Below are 20,906 nucleotides of genomic sequence, written 5' to 3' on the forward strand. Positions count from 1 at the left end.
TAAAATATTTCTAACGTCCAAGATAACAAAATGGTTTACGGTTGCACTCTTAGTAACGTAAAAGATACACATAACAAAAAATAAAATAGATAAAATTAAGGCCAAACAATTCGAACTCAATTAAATTCTACTCATCTCCAAATTACGACTATTTTACATAATATATATATAACTCAACAACAAAAGATAGTTAGAACTCATATCAGAAATCAATTGATAAACAAAGATAAGGAGGAACATGAGAGGTTTGTATGAATACAAATATTTTTTGCTATTTAAATAAAAGTGAATTTACAAGTCGATTTCGCTGAAAATTAATAATATGAAAGTTTAGTAGATAAATAGAAGAAGATGACTGAAGAAAGAAGATAATGGTCTGGTGAAAAAGTAGTAACAAGCCGAGCTTGAAGCATTAACAGAGAAGATGGAAAAGGTGATTGCTTATTTTACCATGTTTTTGAGTCAAAATTTTCATACTACGGTCTACGTACCATGTATTGTGTCTGAGTACTCCATGCATCCAACATCTTATGTACATATGCCTTTTAATTGTTTCTTTTCTATTGTAAAGAGCAAAGTTTGTTGTACTAATAACAATTTGTCTTTCAAATGTCACGACCCTAAACCCGATCTCGGTCGTGATGGTGCCTCTCGTAAAGACAAGGCCAGCCAATTAAACTCAATTCACTTGTTAAAGCAGTTAAACAATATAAAAGCAGTCTAAAACATGCTTTATTGATAATAAATTACGGAAATACAACATGACACAGCCCTAACCGGGGTGTCACAAGTTACGCGCATCTAACAATACTAAATCCTCAATGTAACTACAGAGTTTTAAATACTGAACTAAGAACATAAAGGAAATAGATAGGGAGGAGCTCCAGGCTGCAAACGCCAACAGCTACCTAAAGACTCCTCGAAGATCCGCCTGAAGCTGGAATGAATCAGAACTCGGGAGCGAGACCAGCTACGCCTGAATCTGCATACAGGGGTGCAGGGAGTAAAGTGAGTACTCCAACTCAGTGAGTAACAAATATAAATAACGATAAAAGTAAGAAAACACGTAAGCGCAAGGCATTCTATAACGAAGTAGTAAAATCACTTAAAATCAGTAAAACCAGTAAAAATCAAGTAAAATCCTCTTTCAACCAGTAAACAGGTAATTTGACAGATAATTAAGATAAAGTAAACAAATAGAGGTTCACCCCTCGGGCACAGTATCAACAAATCTGCCCCTCGAGCAACATCTCAGATCAGTACCAGCCCCTCGGGCTCAATCTCACATCAGAATGGGTACTCGCGCTCACTGGGGGTGTGCAGACTCCTGGAGGGGCCCCTTACGGCTCAAGCGCAATAACAAGCCATCTTATGGCATCAAAACTAGGCCCTCGACCTAATATCAATCAAGCCACTTGTGGCATATATATCTCAGGCCCTCGGCCTCAAATCAGTATTAGTGTTTCCTCACAACTAGGCCTTCGGCCTTACTTAGTCAAAAATACTCACAAGCCCCTCGGGCAATAGTAAAACAGTATTTCTCAGCCCCTCTTTGATGGTCGTTGCTTCAGGGGCAGCACCGGCTAAAGCTGGTGGTGTTATTCCACGGCCTCCCGCCTCTGATGGACCCAGCTCCATCGCCCCCTCATCTTCTCCTGTGCTTAGCTGTGTTGAGGTTACACTGCAAGCTTCTTCTTCTTCTGGGGAGATTGTTGCGCATGCCCCAATTGATGTTAGTGTCTGTCCAACAATTCTAGTTAATATGCCGACAAGGGTTCCGTGTTCTTTTTCTTCCCGTTGCACTGTTGCCGTTTCTGGACATTCCTATAGCAGCGAGGTGTTAATCTCAGAGGTTGGTGCCTCTCAAGGAAATGGTGAGATCCTTCCGGCACCTAAAGTTTTTATTGCTAGCAATGTTATGGTCTTGTATTCCTACGGTAAGAGCAAGGAAAAGGTACATATAGAAGATACATGTCCAATTTCGTCACGGATTGGAGGAGGGGATATGTCCTTCTGGATGGAGGATAAACTATTAAACTTCGGGAAGTTCTTAGGTGTTTCTTTTGAAGGGAAGGAAGATGGGGTGTTAGAACTGTTGAGGGAGATTAAGCAACAGTCTTTTTATGATGGTGCAGGGAGGGAGTTGGGTCAAGGTGTTAAGCAAAATAATTTAGGGGATGTAGTGGTGTACCAGAGAAGGGGCCGGGTGTGTGACAGGGAGGAAGGGAGCTCGGCTAGGGAGGGGGTGGGAAAAAGGGGGATATTGTTACTTATGGAAGTTAAGATTCTTTCATGGAATGTGAAGGGGATGAATGACTCAAACAAAAGGGTCATCATCAAAGTGGGAGTTAGAGAGCGGGATACCAACCTAGTTTGTTTTCAGGAGACCAAAATGGAAGTTTTGTCGGATGCGATTGTGAGGAGTGTCTGGGGAGGTAGTTGGGTAAAATATGACTGGGTCCCAACAGCGGGAAGCGTCGGGGGCATTCTTCTTATGTGGGATGATAGAAGCTTGGAGGTAAAGGAGATTAAGAAAGGAGTTTTTTCTTTAGCAGCTCTTGTCAAAGATAGAGTGAGTGAGGTGGAGTGGGAATTTGGGAGAGTGTACGGACCGGTAGGAGAAGGGTCCAAGGTGTCTTTCTGGGAGGAACTGGCCAGTGTTATAGGGGAATGGGACATTCCATGGGTTCTAAAGGGGAGACTTTAACACTATTAGATTCCCGGAGGAGAGATTAGGGTGTAGCCTGATTTCGAGGACCATGGAGGAGCTTTCTGACTTCATCAATGATCATTTTCTCATTGACCTTCTACTGTTAGGGGAAAGGTTTACTTGGGCCAAGGGTGGAGGATTCCAACTCAAGGTCTAGACTTGATAGATTTCTGATATCGCCCTCCTGGGATGAGCTGGTGCTGAATGTGCTGCAGATTCCTTTACCTAAGCTGACTTTGGATCATTTGTCTATCTTGCTAGATGGATGTAAAGGGAGGGAGGTGCGTGCTCCTTTCAAATTCGAGAACATGTGGTTGAAAGTGCCAGGATTTGGTAACAAAGTGAAAGAATGGTGGACAAGCTACGGGGTATTAAGGACACCTTCACTCTGTCTTTCGAAGAAACTTAAATTGCTAAGGGAGATATTATTAGGTGGAATAAAGAGTTTTGGGGAGGGTAAAGGTTAAAATGAGGAAGTTTATGCATGAATTGGGGGAATTAGAGAGAGGGGAAGGGGTGGGGGAGTTAGATGAATCTGAGAAAGCGAGACTGTGGGAAGTTAAGAGGGAAATAGTCGAGTTAGCAATAGCTCAGGAGACTAGTTGGCGGCAAAAATCGAGGGCGCTCTGGTTAGAGGAGAGGGATTCGAATACCAAGTTTGTCCACAGGGTTGCGGTTGCAAATCGAAGGAGGAACTTCATAGAGTCCTCAGTTGTGGATGGGGTAAGGATTGAGGGAGAGGAAGAGGTAAAAGGGGCGATAGTGGGGTTCTATGAGAACTTATACAAAGAGGAAGTTAGTTGGAGGCCTACTCTAGGGGGATAGAATTCAACCACATAGGAGAGGGAGACAGTGAGCGGCTAGAGAGGGCTTTCGAGGAGGAGGAGGTGCACGAGGCTGTGTCGAGTTGTGCTGGTGATAAGGCTCCCAGGCCTGATGGTTTCTCTTTGGCCTTCTTTCAGCTCTGTTGGGACACCATTAAGGGGTAGTTGATGGAAGCCATCGAATGCTTCCACGTGAATGGTGTTTTCAAGAGAAGTATCAATGCTTCTTTTATTACTATTGTGCCTAAGAAAGAAGGTGCATCTTGTATCAGAGACTACAGGCCTATTAGTCTCGTGGAGCGCATTTAAAATATTATTTCTAAAGTGCTATCCAATAGACTCAAGAAGGTTCTTGGCGTGTCTGTTTCGTCTTCCCAGAATGCGTGTGTGGAAGGTAGGCAGATCCTGGACGTTGCTTTGGTGGCAAATGAACTTGTAGACTCTAGAAGGAAAAATAGAGAACCCGGCTTACTATGTAAGTTGGACATTGAGAAGGTTTTCGACCATGTCAATTGGGAGTTCCTGAATTTCATTATGTTGCGGATGGGGTTTGGGGTAAGATAGAGGGGATGGATCAAGTTCTGCATTTCCTCAGTCAGATTCTCTATCCTGGTTAATGGTAGCCCGTGTGGTTTCTTTGGCAGCTCTAGGGGTCCCAGGCAAGGCGACCCCCTATCCCCTATGCTATTCATTCTAGTGATGGATGCTCTGAGTAAAATGATGGATTGTGCGACTGGCGGAGGCTTCCTGAGAGGATTCTCAGCTCCAATCGGGGCGCCGAGTGCCCGAAGAGTCTCTCATTTGCTTTTTGCGGATGATACCCTGGTTTTATGTGATGCCGACATGGATCAGTTGACCTACCTGAAGCAGGTCCTGATGTGGTTTCAGATAGTATCAGGACTCAAAATCAACCTCGGCAAGTGTGAGATTTTCCCGGTGGGTGAGGTTGCTAACATCGATGTTGTCTTATGTTCTCAGATGTAAGGTGGGCTCTCTTCCCACTACTTACCTAGGTCTCCCATTGGGCGCTTCGTGTAAGGATACTAAGGTTTGGAATCCAGTAATTGAAAGGGTTGAAAAAGATTAGCAGGCTGGCAGAAATGGTACTTGTCAAAAGGCGGTAAGGAAGTGCTTATCAAAAGTACCTTATCGAGTATGCCCACCTATTACTTGTCCATGTTGCAAGCTCATGTGAGCATCACAGAAAAACTGGAGCAGATTCAAAAGAATTTTCTTTGGGATGCGGCGGGCGGAACAAGAAAGTTTCATCTAGTGAATTGGCAGACAGTCACTTCCCCAAAGAAGTGGGGTGGACTTGGAGTAAAGAAATAAGGGTATTCAACAGAGCTTTGTTAGGGAAGTGGCTGTAGAGATTTGGGGTAGACGAGCATGCTCTATGGAGGGAGGTCATAGTAAAAAAGTATAATTCCATGGGAGGGGGTTGGAGAACCAAGGCGATCACAGCACCTTTCGGGTGTGGCATGTGGAGGAGCATCATGAAGAATTGGGAAGCCTTCAATGGCAACATCACCTACAGGGTGGGACATGGAAGGAGAACCAGCTTTTGGAATCATAGGTGGTGTGGAAAGAATACACTGAGGGTCTCTTTCCCCCACGTCTTCAGAGTTTCAAACCAGAAGGAATCGATGGTTCAACAGATTCGTAAAGAGCATGAAGGGGGGGTAGTATGGGACCTTTCATTTAGAAGGAACATGCAAGATTCGGAGATTGCGGAGCTCCAAAATTTGTTGGCACTGCTATATAGGCAAGACAGGCCCCAGCCATCTTGTGATTCTTGGAGATGGGGGTTGCGTGGCGATGGTTTGTTCACCGTAAAGTCCTTTTACCAGAGTATGTTAGTGAGAGAGGTCACTTCTCCATACTACTCGATCTGAATTCCTAAGGCGCCCACGAAGGTGTGCTTTTTTGCATGGCTAGTGGCGAGGGAAGTGATCTTGACTTCGAAAAATCTACGAAAGAGAGGAATTACACTTGTTTGTTGGTGCTACATGTGTAAAAGCTCAGGGGAAGAAGTTTATCATCTTTTGTTGCATTGCCATGTGTCCTCGAGTTTGTGGAGGGCAATCCTGAATCTTTTTGGTATTCAATGGGTGATGCCAGGCACTGTAAAGGAAATGTTATATAGCTGGGCCGGTTTCCGTAGAAGAAGAAAGCAAAAGGCGTGGAAGTTCGCACCGTTAGCTCTTATGTGGATAGTTTGGGGGAGAGAAATAGGAAAGCTTTTGAGGGGATTGAGTCTCCTTTTCACATCTTAAGAATAGTCTTTTATCTTTGATCGCTTTTTGGTGCACTCATATAGCCCCTACTTGTATAGAAGATTGGGCGTCATTTGTAGAGAATCATGTTCTGATATAAATTCTCTACTTTTTGGTATACTTCTTGTATACGGGAGTTTCTCCCTTTTGATTAATACAATTTACCTTATCAAAAAAAATCTTTGAAGAACAACATTGAGCCAACAGAGAATAAGTTACCAGAAATAGATAAATTAGATGCATTAGACATGTTCACCCAGGCGTGCTGTTGAGTTGGGAACCCTATAGAAGACTAAACATTTCTAGATGAACAATCCACAAAACTACATGTACTCACAACCAACATATAGCAATGTGAACTAATAAAACAATTGGAAGCAATAATGTTAAATCACATGGTAGAAACTAGAAAGAACATGGCCAAGCATAAACGGATATTAGAAGTGTGAGGAAAATATAGAGATTAAAAGCATTATGATGAAGCAAAGGGTGTAGTGCTACATGACTAAGTGCTTATAAGTTGCATAAACTGAAATCACACCTTGTTTACAAGTGTGAAGAAGCTTGCAACCAAATATACTAACTTGTGAGCAACAGTCGCATCGCTTCTTCGACTCAGGTTTTCTTTTTTCTTCTTTTTTCTTTCTTCTTTCTTCTTCCGGCAGTAAGCCTCAATTTTCCGGCGCCTTTTGCAGCAGTAAGTCCTCTCTTCTTTCTTCTTTCTTCTTTCTTCTTTCTTCTTTCTTTTTTCTTCTTTCTTCTTTCTTTTCTTTTTCTTTTTCTTTTTCCGGCGGTAAGTCTTCTTTGTTCTTCTTCTTTCCAACAACTGGTTTGCGGCAAAAATATTTTTCTTTTCTTTCACCTATGTTTTCGCTCTTTTTTGCTCTTCTTTCTTCTTTTGTTTCTCTCTTTCAATTTATTTTTTTCAGTTTAGTACACAATTAATTGCATATTAACTTCTCTCTATTATTACAATTATAACTAACTGTTATTTTCTCTCTTTAATTACAATTAATTTTTCTATAAACAGTATATTGAAATATTTGCTTTATATGATTTCATGCTTTTTTCTTGGGCAGACAGCTTAGCTTTCCCCATACCTGCATTTTTCCTTCTTTTTTTCAGTTTTAGAGTAGAATTCTTCGACTCAGGTTTTCTTTCTTCTTCTTTCTTCTTTCTTCTTTCTTCTTCCGACAGTAAGCCTCAATTTTCCGACGCCTTTTGCAGCAGTAAGTCCTCTCTTCTTTCTTCTTTCTTCCTTCTTTCTTTTCTTTTTCTTTTTCCGGCGGTAAGTCTTCTTTGTTCTTCTTCTTTCCAACAACTGGTTTGCGGCAAAAATATTTTTCTTTTCTTTCACCTATGTTTTCGCTCTTTTTTGCTCTTCTTTCTTCTTTTGTTTCTCTCTTTCAATTTATTTTTTTCAGTTTAGTACACAATTAATTGCATATTAACTTCTCTCTATTATTACAATTATAACTAACTGTTATTTTCTCTCTTTAATTACAATTAATTTTTCTCTATAAACAGTATATTGAAATATTTGTTTTATATGATTTCATGCTTTTTTCTTGGGCAGACAGCTTAGCTTTCCCCATACCTGCATTTTTCCTTCTTTTTTTCAGTTTTAGAGTAGAATTAATTGCATAATGACTTAATAATTTTTTCCTATGAAGTACGAACAGTATTGAAATGGCGTCATCTGATGGAAATAAAAAAATGATATAGCTTGGAATTATGCTATACAAGGCTCAACATGATCCGCAATTAAATGTGTGCTTTATGAAAAAACTTACCATGGTGGAATAACTCGTCACAAACAACATTTGGTTGGTGGGTTTAAAAATGTAGTACAAGGTCCTCTTTGTCCGGTTGATGTTAAGGAGAAAGTAAAAGCATTTGTCGAAAAGAAAAATGTGGCAAGAACCCAAATGAGCTATAAATCATCTGTGAATTTTATTGATGAAGATGATGAAATGGGACCTTCCCACCCCACCCCCCACCAAAAAAAACTCAAAAAAATATCTTCAAATAGTTCTAGTGGATTATCCACGACGCAAACAATGACAAAAGGTCCTCTCAATCTTTATTTCTCGGCAAGACAGCAGGAAATGGGAAAGGGTAATTCTGATTCGGGTTTAGAAGCCAAGAAGATTTTAAGGAATCGCGTCATAAGTGCTTTTGCAACATGGATGTACGATGCAGGACTCCCTTTCAATTGTGTTAACTACAAAACTTTTGATAAATTCATTGAGGCCGTAGGACAATATGGCCCACGAATGAACCCTCCCAGCTATCACGAAGTTAGAGTAACTCCTCTAAAAAAAGTGAAGAAGATAGATAAGATTGTCGAGGAACATAGAGTGGAATATTACAAATTTGGATGTTCCATTATGATGGATAAATGGACGGCATGAAATAGAAAAATGGTCATAAATGTGTTGGTGAATTTTCCAAGAGGTAGTGTTTTTCTTGTATCTTATGATGCTAGCAACTCTTCTACAAATTCCACCAAAATGTACAACTTGTTTGCAAAGACTATTAAGAAAATTAGGAAGGAAATGTTGTATAAGTTGTTATCAATAACGGTAGTGAGAATGTTAGTGCGGGTAAGATGATGCAGGTTGTGTATCCACACATTAATTGGACTCCATGTGCTGCTCATTGTATCAATTTGATGTTTGCTGACATCTTCAAGGAAACCTCATATATTTCAGGTAACTTTAATATAATTGTCTTTAAAGCTTTAACTTTATTTATACTTGTGTCTTATTAACTATTAAATTATTATTGTTACTTTTACAGTTTTCATTAAGGTCGTTAAGATATATTCTTACATTAGTCAGAAGCCATTGTTGGTGAACTTGATGAGGAAATTTACAAATGAAAGAAATTTGGTGAGACTACCCAAGACAAGATTTGCAACGACTTTCTTGACTTTGCATAGTTTTTTCTTGCGAAAGAGAAAACTTGAGAAAGCTAGTTCTTTCAATCGAATGGAAAGAAAATAGCTATGCAAAGGAAGCTAACTTTGTCCGGACACTTAAAGTTGGTGGTCCTTTGATTAAGGTACTTCGTACGGTGGATGGGGAAATAAAACAACCAATGGGCTATCTTTATGAAGCTATGGATAGAGCAAAAGAAACTATTGAAGCGTCAATTGAGGGTGATTTGAGAAAATATGAGAAAGTTTTCGAGAACAATGATAGAAAGTGGTCGGATCAACCTCATTAATCTTTGCATGCAGCGGGCCATATTTTGAAGTCGTGATTGTTTTGCAAGAATAATAAAGATGGCACTTAAGATTCAAAAGTGTGGGTTGGATACCAAAATAGAATCGAGAAGTTGGTCCCTGATTCCGCAATAATAGATCAAATAAGGGAGGAGTTTGGTAAGTACACACAAGCAGATGGGTTATTTGGTTTACAGATGACTATTAGAGCTAAAGACATAAGGTCACTAGGTAACTTTAATATGGATGTCCTTAGAGCTTTACTTTAAGTTATTTGATTTATTTTTGTACTTATTAACTTTTAAAATATTTCTATAGTTCAATGGTGGATGCAATTTGGTTATCAAACTACAAACTTGCAAAAGTTTACTATCAAAGTACTAAGTTTAACTTGTAGCGCATCTGGATATGAAAGAAATTGGGGCGTGCTTGAACATGTAAGAAGCAGATTTATTATATTAATGTTTTCTATATTGTATTATTATTATTAGTATCTATTAATTACTCTCTACAACTTATCCGCAGATTCATTCCAAGAAAAGGAATAAGCTTGAGTTATCGCATCTCAATGATCTAGTGTATATTAAATACAATAGAACATTGAAGAGTCGTTATGACGCTAACGACGCTGGCGATACCATTGATCCAATTTTGTTGGATAATATTGACGAAGCAAATTAACGGTTAACTGGAGCCCCCCAAAATCATGATGATGAACAAGTGTGTAGGAGATGATCTCAAGTGGGGTACTGTTTTTATGGCGCCTGGAGTTGTGGAGAATATCTATGGTCTTCGGGGGAGTTCTTTAAGGCCTCATTTGCTTTTTTAAAGATTAAGACGTCTGAATCTGAATACACATCTGAATATCAAGATGTGTATTAAGATTAAGACATCTGAATCTGAGTACACAACTGGTTATTAAGATATGTATTAAGATCTGAATACTAATTAAGACTGTTTGATTTTTAACATCTGAGTATATAAAATTTATTTTTATTTAAAAATTAATAAACATAAAATTCATATGAAATACTAATTAATCTAATATTCTATCAATAAATATATCGTTTTTAAAATATAATAGTTGCTGGTGGTGATGGCTAACGGAAGTGCTTGTGAATGCCGACTAGAGGCGGTGGTTGGTGGTAGTTTTGGTTGATGGTGGTAATTCAAGGTAGTAGCTGGTGGTGATTGGTAGTGGTGGCGATTATGATTGAGCATGGTGGTGGTGGGTGATGATAGTTAATAATAGCGTATGGTGGTAGTTGTGATTGAGGAAGGTGGTAGTGGGTGATGGTAGTTTATAATGATGGACAGTGTTGGCTATGGTTGTTGATGGTGATGGGGTGGTTAACTGTGGTAGTTGAGGTGGATGATTGTTGGTTGTGGTTGAGAATGATGCTGGTGGGAATGGTAGGGATGGTGGGTGGTTATGATTGAGGATGGTGGTGGTCGAGTATGGTGGTGGTGGATGGTATAGTGGTAGTTGATAATGGTAATAATGAATATGGATGATAGCATCTTAATGAAATTAAGTCTCTGTTATAGATCTTAATCATACAGACCTATTCAGACCCATTAAGTGGTTGTGAAGTAAAAAAACAAACACACTTAATGATTAAGATCTGAATAATTAAGATTCAAACTTTAAAAACAAATGCACTTAATGTCTGAGATCTGAATGATTAAGATTCAGACATCCATAAGTGCAAACAAATGAGGCCTAAGTTCAAATAACAATGGAAAAGGAGTAGCTACAAGATCAAGTTGGTCCCTAATTGATAAAGACTCTGAGGATGAAGAAGATGATAGCCAATATAATGCTAACAGTTTTTAAATTCAAGAATTTGAAAATCTTGAACAAGAATAGATGTTGCTTGTTTTAATTTATGAATTTACTATGACTATCTATTGAGTTTTTGAATAGATTTATTTATTAATATGCTATTGCTGTTGAGTTATTTACAACAACAACGACCCAGTGAAATCTCACTAGTGGGGTCTGGGGAGTTTTTAGTTATTTATATATGCAAATTTAATATTTTATTTTTTTGTATTAATTGGCACTTCACATCAAAAAGGTGAGCACTACGCTTCTCGCTTCTCGCCTTAGTGAAGCGGGCCCTCATCGCTTTTTGTCGCCTCACGCTATCCAAAACACTGGTGTATGCAGACGTTACCCCTACCTTGTGAAAGTAGAGAGGTTGTTTCCGATAAATCCTCAGCTCAAGGAAAGCATAATCATAACAGTTTTGAAAAAGAAATACGGTAGTGGAGAAACCAGGGACAGAGAAGAAGTAACAATATCCAGAAACATAAGATAACAGAAGCAAAAGAAATAACAGGTAGTAATAGAAATCTAAGAATAGAAAATACGAGAATACTACTAGTTCTACAGGTATGGAAAGGAAATACATGTATGAAAAAGAAATACACTAGACTACTTACTAACCTACTATAATACTCCTTGACCTCCACACCCTCCTATCAAGGGTCATGTTCTCGATATGTTGAAGGTGTGTCATATCCTACCTAATCACCTCTCTCTAATACTTCTTCGGCTCATATCTACCTCTCCCTGGACCCATCAGAGCTAACCTCACACCTCACTGGGGCATCTGTGTATCTCATCTTCACATGCCCAAATCATCTCAGCCTTGTTTCCCGCATCTTGTCCACTACACAAGCCACTTCCACTTTGTCCCAAATATCTTCATTTCTAATCATATCTCTCCTAGTATGTCTACACATACGTCTCAACATCCTCATTTACGATACTTTCATCTTCTGAACATGAGAGGTCTTGACAGGCCAACACTTCGCCGATACAACATAGCCGGTATAATAACCTCTGTAAAAATTACCTTTAAGTCTTGGTGGCACATTCTTATCACACAAGACGCCAGATACGAGCCTCCATTTCATCAACCCCGCTCCAAAGATGTGTGACATCTTCGTCAATCTCCGCATTACCTTGGATTATAGATCCAAGATATTTGAAACTTCCTCTCTTGGGGATGACTTGTGTATCCAGCCTCACTTCTACGTCAGCTTCCCAAGTCACTTCACTGAACTTGCACTCCAAGTATTTTATTTTAGTCCTGCTCAATTTGAAACATTTAGACGGGTATGCCTCCAAACCTCTAGTCTAGTGTTAACACCACCTCACATTTCGTCAATCAACATTATGTCATCTGTAAATAACATGCACCAAGACACCTCCTGAATGTGTCGCGTCAACTCATCCATCACCAGGGCAAATAAGAACGGGCTGAGAGTTGATCCCTGGTGCAACCCTCTCACGACTAGGGAGTGTCCCGAGTCTCCTCCCACTGTCCTTACCCGGGTCTTAACTCCATTGTATATGTCCTTAATCGTGCATGCAACTAGAAACGCCTCTAGCCTCCAAACATCTCCTACGAACCTCTCTTGGGGCTTTATCGTATGCTTTTTCTAGGTCGCAGAACACCATATGTAAGTCCTTCTTCCTCTCCCTATACTGCTCTTTGTACACCATATAGCTAGCAGACATAGGAAAGGTAGTGATAACTAAGTGAAGGAATGCAAAGTACAAAAAACAGTTGAAACTAAACCACTAAGCTATCGAGTAATCGTGGAAGCTTCCAGATATCTTCATACCCTCTTTTTATACTATAATATAAATCAGTGCTGCATCATAACCAAGCAACATGAGCAAGGCAACACCATGAGAACCAATTCAACAATAGACAGTAAAACATGTATTAAACAAAAAGAAAGCAACTGGAAACATCATACTCCCTCTCTTTCTCTCAATTTCTTGCTCCCCCCCCCCCACACACACCCCACCCAATTCTTCTGGTTTTCACTAGAAACGGGTTTTGGTCTCGCTTCTTTAAGGCATTTTTTATCCCAATTTTCTTGGCAAAATCATTATTTCGTCCATTTACTTTGCATATTTAACTTTTTAACTTGTTGGATACTGCGACCATAAAATATAACATGCTTTCTGTTTGTTTTTTTTTAACTTTACTATTTAGATGACTTTTTTTTCTTTTTCTTGCCAAATTCAAACCAAAATAGTTAATTAAAAAGAAAAGAAATCGAGTGAATGACCTAGTTTTCTCTACCCTCGCCCCCTCCTCCTCCAGGAGACCTTGTCCATCACCACCCGCTCCCTAGCGCCCTTCCCATAGCACCTTGTTCTTTGTCCCCTGCCCCTCACCTCTCATGCCCCGCCCCGCCCAGCACCTGTCATCCCCCGCCACATTCTCCCTCCGCTCCCACCACCCATCCTTCTCGCCTATTCCCAGAAAAATCAGCAGTGTCACGGAAAAGCCATTCACCCATGTCCCTCTATCAAGAATGAGCCCCTCCTGCTCTCTTAATTTTTTCCCCTTCTCATTTCATTTTTCTTCCTCCTATTTTTGGGCTTCTTGAAAGAAAAATGAAAAACCATTTACACACTGCTATTTGTTACTAAATTAGATGAAAAGCCCCTAAGCCAAAAACTAAAAGTTTATGTGCAATGTTGGATGATAAAGAAATTAAAACTAGACACATTATATAATAAAAGAACTACCATTCTTTTTTCCTTTTGTATGAGAAAACTTTGAACTCCACAATTTCTTCAGAAACTATATTGAGCTATCGGGAGTCTAAAGCATGTTTTGCAGTAATTAAAATTTCTTGATAAAAAACAAAATCAAACATAGGACTCCAAGATAGACAGGTTTTTGGGTTTCTCTGTCCACGGATACAATGACTAAAAGCATATCAGTGTCATTAAAAAAAGAAGGAAAAAAAAAAAGCAGGATGAGGAAACAAGATAATTACCAATGTATTAGGGTCCATTTGAGATGACACTGAAGGGGAGAGTAAATTTGAAGGTTTGATGCTAGTGGTTGTTGAGATACCCATTCTAGAAGTCTGCATTTTAAAAGCTTCAACCTTTGAACTCACTGAGCTGGAATTTCCTTGTTCTACTTGAACTGATGCGAAGGATGCCAACTGTGATTCACGCCCCTGGTCATGCAAATGATCAATTGGTTCAGGCTTTAGATTGGTCATTGGTGTCGAAAGAAGAATTTTCTGCTCTTTATTGGTGGACCGTGAGCATTGAAGTGAACTCTGTTGCATTGTTGATGTATTTGACACATGAGAAAGACTTCCACCTGGTATTCTTTTGGGTTCACCAAATGAATTTTGTCTTTCAAGCTTAGGTGCCTTTATCATATTCACGGCATGTGTTGAGGCTCTTAATGGAGTTGCATTTCTATTTGGATAAGCCGGAATTTGCCTTATCTGTATATCATTAGATGGCTGTTTGACTGGTGTCCCCACAGATGAACTAACATTAGTTACAGAATATGGACTATAGGTGTCCCCAATATTTGCAAACTTGGGAAAAGATGCCTGTGAAAAGTGCAAATGCTGCTGTTGTTGCTTATTAAGACCCTTTACTGGGAATGCTGAACAATCTCTTTCTTGTTTTACAGCAAACAAACTAGAAGAAGAAATTTGGCTTCCTGGTGTTCCATGCAAATCTGCTTGGTTTTCCACCTCATGCAATTTTTTAGCATTACTATCACCTGCCAAGTTGCTTGAATCTGTGGATGTTTGCAGAGCAGCAGCACAATGATAAGTAGGGTCAGAAAATAAGTTGGAATCTTCTGATTTGTATGAATGTTATTGAGAACACAGTTACCATCAGTTCGATTTTGCTGGTGTTGCTGTGGTGAAGCCTGAGACTGAGGTACAGCCTGATCATTTCTAGCTGCCTGATTTAAGCATTCATGTAAAATAAGTGCACAAACACGGAATGTAATTTAATTATTAGGAAATGCTGCTTCTTTTGTACCTGAGATTGGAATTTGTATACAGCCATTTTGAGCATCTGCTCACCTATTATACTTCTCATGTGTCGTATAAAACCTTCCTTAGTGATTTCATTTTTCTGATCACATTCCAACATTACTTAAGAAAAACAAATAATACCATAACAAAAAGAAAAGGATAAATGATACAGAAAACTAGTTGGCTCTAACAAACTACCCTGAGTTTAAGGTAGAGAGTCTGAAGATGCATCGCCCTGTCTTTGTCGAGTTGGCGTTGTATGTGAGGGATAAGGATGGCAAAAGGCACTTGTTTGCCCTGTTTAACTACATCGATTGCTGGTTGGCTACTCAAACCAGTTGCAGATTTTGGTTGATTACTTGTCTTTGCTGCCATCAATTGCTGACCGCTAGTCCCTGTTGGAAATGACTGCATAGATTGTTGATTACTCAATCCCTGCAAGTTTAGATGCCGGGAATCTAAATTTTCAGGATTCTTTTCAGATCTCTTCAAATTCAACACCTCAGAGGCGTGAAGTGTGTTTTGTTCAGCCCTCAGTAGTTGATAAGCATCTTTGGCATGTATATGCTGCAAATGAAGGGAATTGAGCTCCTGTGAGGAATCATCTTCGTGTTGTTGAGTAGGAGCATCTATACCATGTTGCTTTAGTTCCATATCAGATGAATCTCCCTCCTTTTGCTGCATGTTCTGCGAATTTTGAAGACTCTGATGATCGGCATTTTCATCATCGCCAGAAGTTTGCCATGGAGCAGACTGATTTAAGGTGCAACAACTTCCTGAGACAATTTACTGCATGTTAACATTGTTAAAAGATGAGATATTTTTCTCAGAGAAGAAAGAGTAATGTACTGTTAAAGGGCATTAGCACCTTCATCTTTGTGTTTCCACAAGTCAAATCAAGAGGGACCTGATATCCCTCCTCTTAGACACTACCTACCCTAGCCCACTCCTATACAACAGGGGGAAAAAGAGGGGAAAAGAGAAATGAAGCAAGTGATAAAGGTGCAGGAGGATTCTAGTTCCAGCCACAAAAAGGAAATAGTTTTCATAGAAAGTGACTTTGCCAGTGGAATGTTTGTTTTGGTAATGCATGAACAACCTAAACGAAATTCCAAACTGGAACCACAACATTACTCTATTCAAATAGGCATCTTTAATACTGCATTTTAGGTAGAGGAGAAATCTATTTACGCATTATTCACAAAACTAAATCACGTCTTTTATACTTGCGCAACATTTTGGTGAACACACCAATAAGAATCACATATTATGACGCGTATACGGCTACATATATGCATGTAAAATCATATAGACTGACAACCTTTTCCAATCTTCCGTATTGAAATGGTTGCATATCCCTAGAGAACTACAGAACTCTCTCGCCTTTCTTGCCACCATTTCCCTTGAGGCCTTTCTCTTTTAACTTTGAGTTGATAATAATTTTGTATTTTCTCAAATATATACTCCTTCCGTTTCAATTTAAGTGAACCTATTTGACTGGGCACAGAGTTTAAGAAAAAAGAGGACTTTTGAACTTGTGGTGTAAAATGAGACACATATATTTTGTGTAGCTATAAATCATTGCATAAAAGTAAATTGCTTCCAAATATGGATAGGGATCATTCTTTATGGCATGGACTAAAAAGAAAATATGTTCACATAAATTGAAATGGAGGGAGTATTACTTTTCAATGATTAGAGAAGTAAATACCATCTATTCGTTGATTACCAGTGTTGAAGTGCGTGATATTTCCTAAAAGCTTAAGTTGTTAGAGGGATAACACTTTTATTTATTTAATTGTGTCTTCAACATGCCCCATCACGTGCGAGCTTGATCTTTTTCATGGGCCATGCACGTGGAAATTCTTAATAATGGGTGTTGGTGAGACTCAAACCCAGTATCTCTGCTCTAATACCAAGTTGAAGTGTGTGACCATCTCATTTAAAAGCTTAAGTTGTTATAGAGAGCGTACTTTTGTTTATTTAATTATGTCGTCAACATAGAAACATGGCCAATGAAATTTCTTATTATGACCTTGCTCTCAATCATTAGAAGTGACCAAATCCACAACTTTCCCAACACAGAATTAAGATCATGTTGACCTACTCCACAAACCAAATTTTACAAAAGGAATGTTTAAAATTAAACAAGCCATAAAAAAAACAGGACTGACTAGCAAACCCTTCCCAAAAGTTGTTCATTACCCACGGACTACATTTTACTATAAGCATGGCTGAGAAATAGTAGGATCCTTGGAACTAAACAGACACTACTAAAAAAAACTGACATTGCTACTGTAATCTTGAAATATGGTAACCAAGCACATTAAGAAAATGTAGCTGGCAGAAAAGGAACAACAAGAATCGTTCAGATGGCATGTGGCATGCATATAAATCCTGCTTAATTTTACCTTTTACCATTCAACTACTAGGGTAACCCTCAAATCATTTCTTTTTTACTGCATGCCTTGTGAGACAACCACACATGTTAAGATATCATTTCACCGCATGCCTTGAATGGTTTAATTAACTGACATCTAATTCCTGGAGCTTTGTCCAAGGCTTATGGGCAAAATAAGCTTTCTTTCTACCGTAGAAGTTATGTGTCATCATTTTCTATTATTTGTAGTATTCTCTAATCATCACTCTTCAATATTGATACATGGACTCCCCCCCCCCCAAATTCCACTCCCAAACACAAGCCGATATATCCCAATCTTTGAGAACAGAATCCTCCTAAAATAATTTTTATACAAGTCTATATCTGCTAGAGGTAATCTATCGCTCGGATTCGCGAATGTTGATCCAATCTTCATAAAAAACTCTATCGAATTAAAAATACACCGTAAATTATATAAACCATATTGGTAAATTTAAGAAAGATTAATACAACATTGTGCAAAGAAAAGCCAAATGATATATGATACCTCTACCAGAATCTGATGGCTGAGATGTTGAACTGTCTCCTTTAATATTCTTATTTAAGGCAGCAGTGAACGCCTCCAAATCTGCCTCCGAATGCATTGACTCATCCTGCGGACATTATTCAGTATGAATTTGCTCCCCGGCAATTATAATAAAAAGGAAGAAAGAAGATCCAGAAATTGGAATTTTTAATGCGCAACTCTTTTGACGAGTTGAGTACTACAGGGATAAGCTAAATATAGGATATGGAAGGAAAAGAGGACCTCATCTTCCTCAAGGAGCTTCATCATGGAAGGGTCCATTTCTGCAATTATGCAGGAACTTTTGTGTATGTTTGAGGTAAATGAGCTCCGTTGGCTGGGCTTAAATCTGCAGGTCTTTGATGAGGAAAACTGGTTAAATATGTCAGTCAGAATAATTCATGCATTTAAAAATTAGGGAGATTTCTTAATAGCTCATTTTACAAAGTGTATGATAGTCTTAACAAGAGAATCCAGAAAGAAGAAAGGATTTTCCCATCTTAATAGATGAACTGCCTGACAAGCATAATCTTTATGGCTTATGGTTTTTAAATAAGATTTCCTGCGGTTAATGGATAACCATTTGTTATCAATGGAGAATTTCTTTTGATCTTAATTCAGGTGAACCGAAACCATAAACTGGAGGCTTATTATCAATTGGGTCACTTAGCCATGCTTCATAATTAGAAAAACAAGCACCGTTGGAGATACATTTCTTCCCTTTTTCCTTTTATATTTTCCATTTTTTCATCAAATAGTAGTAAGAAAACGTACTCTCTCCATTTCATTTAATAAGACTGCATTTGATTGGATACAATCAGATCATTTTAAGATTTCATGCTTTCTTTTTTAAAATTGACAATTTCTTCAACAGGACTATAACTTCGTATCTTTGCGAATAAAGGCAATAACCACCAAGTGTCTCAATCTTAAACTAAGCTGGACTCAGCTACATGAATCATCTGCACACATTCTGCTCTATTCGGGTCCAAAACACTTTTTGCTTATAAATAATCTCTCGCCAAAGGCAACTTAAACATTCTCTAAATCTCACGTTATTCTTACACTAGCATCCAAGCTCTAACCAGACTCAAAAGGCTCTTGACAAACAACAGACATAAGTATAATAAAAATAACTAGCACATTAATCCCGAGTCCTAACTGTATTTTTATGATCGAGAAATCTCCGAGGACTAGTGACAGCCTGTTAAAACTCAGTGGCTGCCCCTCTACCATTCTCCGCTTAAATACAAAACCTTTATCTTTGACAGGTTTCAAACTCGTGACGTGTGTCCAACCCACATATCATGTGTTGCGTTCTAACCACTAGACTAAAGCCTTGGTGGCGATCTTGACTAAATGCTTTGCTTCATTCTTTCCAATCCCACCACCTCACTAACTACTAAGTATACGACTACTGGACAAACTAAGTTGATAAAGATAGTACATGCCCCGCTAATAGGAATTTATTTCTTATAAAAAGAGGTACTTTCTTTTTGAAGTCTAATATCAATACAAACATAGCTAATAGTTATTGCTTAATGGTACTTAATTCAAAAGAAAAAAAAGGTGGGTGGGGGGGGGGGGGGGGGAGAGAGAACGAGCTCTTACTACCAATAAAGTATAAACAAGTAATACAATCCCGTTTATCTGGAGGTGTAAAAATTAGCGAATGTGTATGTGACTAAGAACTCAAAACCTACCAAACAAACAAAAACGTAACCCTAACTTTGTGGCTTTTAAATTCGAATGTGATAAACAACTTTCAAACATCTTGTAAGCATACAGAGGAACATTACCGCATGAAAAATGATAAACCCAAATATTGTTAGGGAAGAAGCTCAAAAATACCTATATCAAAGAGTCTGACGAAGCTGCCGAAGACTGGATTGTCCCTAAAACGTCTAGCGAAACCATCTCCATAGGTTGGTTCAAGAAAAAAGGGAAAATTTTCATCTTAAGAAGAATTAAGTACTACTTGTTTGGGTAAAACAGCGCGGGAGAGGGAGAGTAGAAACAAGGAGAATGATTATCCTTCGAAAAGCGGGTTCGGAAAGAAAAGTTTTGAAAAAGAAAAGCTTTACCAATCAAAATAAAGAGGGTACGAAAAGCGGGTAACCCTCCCGTTAAAATATGACCCTGTTGGCCAAAGTGCCAAAAGTTTGCTTAGATGATCAACATTTCTATTTAAGTAGTGTCTGGGCACGTGTATATTAAGTGATGTAGTATCCGATTATATTTCTTGCACCTCTCAAGTGAAAGACAGCTTGAGATTTGCAAAAATGAAGATGATTGGTCATTTATTAGGGTCATTGGACATTTTTATTCGGTGTTAATAGTAAATTTTTTATTACCATGTTCCAAGAAGTGTTTCTAATAAGTTCATCTCGAACTTAAAATATTTCTAACGTCCAAGATAACAAAATGGTTTACGGTTGCACTCTTAGTAACGTAAAAGATACACATAACAAAAAATAAAATAGATAAAATTAAGGCCAAACAATTCGAACTCAATTAAATTCTACTCATCTCCAAATTACGACTATTTTACATAATATATATATAACTCAACAACAAAAGATAGTTAGAACTCATATCAGAAATCAATTGATAAACAAAGATAAGGAGGAACATGAGAGGTTTGTATGAATACAAATATTTTTTGCTATTTAAATAAAAGTGAATTTACAAGTCGATTTCGCTGAAAATTAATAATATGAAAGTTTAGTAGATAAATAGAAGAAGATGACTGAAGAAAGAAGATAATGGTCTGGTGAAAAAGTAGTAACAAGCCGAGCTTGAAGCATTAACAGAGAAGATGGAAAAGGTGATTGCTTATTTTACCATGTTTTTGAGTCAAAATTTTCATACTACGGTCTACGTACCATGTATTGTGTCTGAGTACTCCATGCATCCAACATCTTATGTACATATGCCTTTTAATTGTTTCTTTTCTATTGTAAAGAGCAAAGTTTGTTGTACTAATAACAATTTGTCTTTCAAATGTCACGACCCTAAACCCGATCTCGGTCGTGATGGTGCCTCTCGTAAAGACAAGGCCAGCCAATTAAACTCAATTCACTTGTT

The 20,906-nt window shown here is 38.4% G+C and overlaps 1 protein-coding gene across 5 annotated transcripts; it reads right to left on the minus strand.

Annotated features, from left to right (window-relative positions):
- Nucleotides 1–748: 748 nt before the first annotated feature.
- On the minus strand, nucleotides 749–19,977 carry LOC138882191 (transcription initiation factor TFIID subunit 4b-like). 5 transcript variants are annotated; one of them, XM_070162615.1, is made up of 8 exons: nucleotides 19,671–19,975; nucleotides 18,063–18,176; nucleotides 17,802–17,907; nucleotides 15,073–15,650; nucleotides 14,879–14,974; nucleotides 14,726–14,798; nucleotides 13,855–14,627; nucleotides 749–982 (listed from the first exon to the last, which is right to left on the minus strand). In XM_070162615.1, the coding sequence occupies exons 2-8, from the start codon at nucleotides 18,099–18,101 to the stop codon at nucleotides 971–973; spliced, it is 1,677 nt and encodes a 558-aa protein (XP_070018716.1). In that variant the 5' UTR covers nucleotides 18,102–18,176; nucleotides 19,671–19,975; the 3' UTR covers nucleotides 749–970. The 5 variants fall into 5 exon arrangements, with proteins under 5 accessions (XP_070018716.1, XP_070018714.1, XP_070018713.1 ...); XM_070162613.1 differs by lacking the exon at nucleotides 749–982 and adding an exon at nucleotides 11,048–11,225 and having other exon boundaries at nucleotides 18,063–18,168; nucleotides 19,671–19,977; XM_070162612.1 differs by lacking the exon at nucleotides 749–982 and adding an exon at nucleotides 11,048–11,225 and having other exon boundaries at nucleotides 19,671–19,977.
- Between the last annotated feature and the right edge of the window lie 929 nt (nucleotides 19,978–20,906).

This window comes from Nicotiana sylvestris, chromosome 11 (assembly GCF_000393655.2).
Source record: "Nicotiana sylvestris chromosome 11, ASM39365v2, whole genome shotgun sequence".
Taxonomy (NCBI): domain Eukaryota; kingdom Viridiplantae; phylum Streptophyta; class Magnoliopsida; order Solanales; family Solanaceae; genus Nicotiana; species Nicotiana sylvestris.

What these genes read in the sequence shown, in the direction of transcription:
- LOC138882191 (XM_070162613.1), bottom strand. Translation starts at nt 18,101, where the DNA reads ATGGACCCTTCCATGATGAAGCTCCTTGAGGAAGATGAG. An exon ending in AGCTCCTTGAGGAAGATGAG is followed by an intron (nt 17,908 to 18,062) that starts GTCCTCTTTTCC and finishes TAATGTCCGCAG; the next exon opens with GATGAGTCAATGCATTCGGA. An exon ending in CCAGCAAAATCGAACTGATG is followed by an intron (nt 14,628 to 14,725) that starts GTAACTGTGTTC and finishes AAACATCCACAG; the next exon opens with ATTCAAGCAACTTGGCAGGT.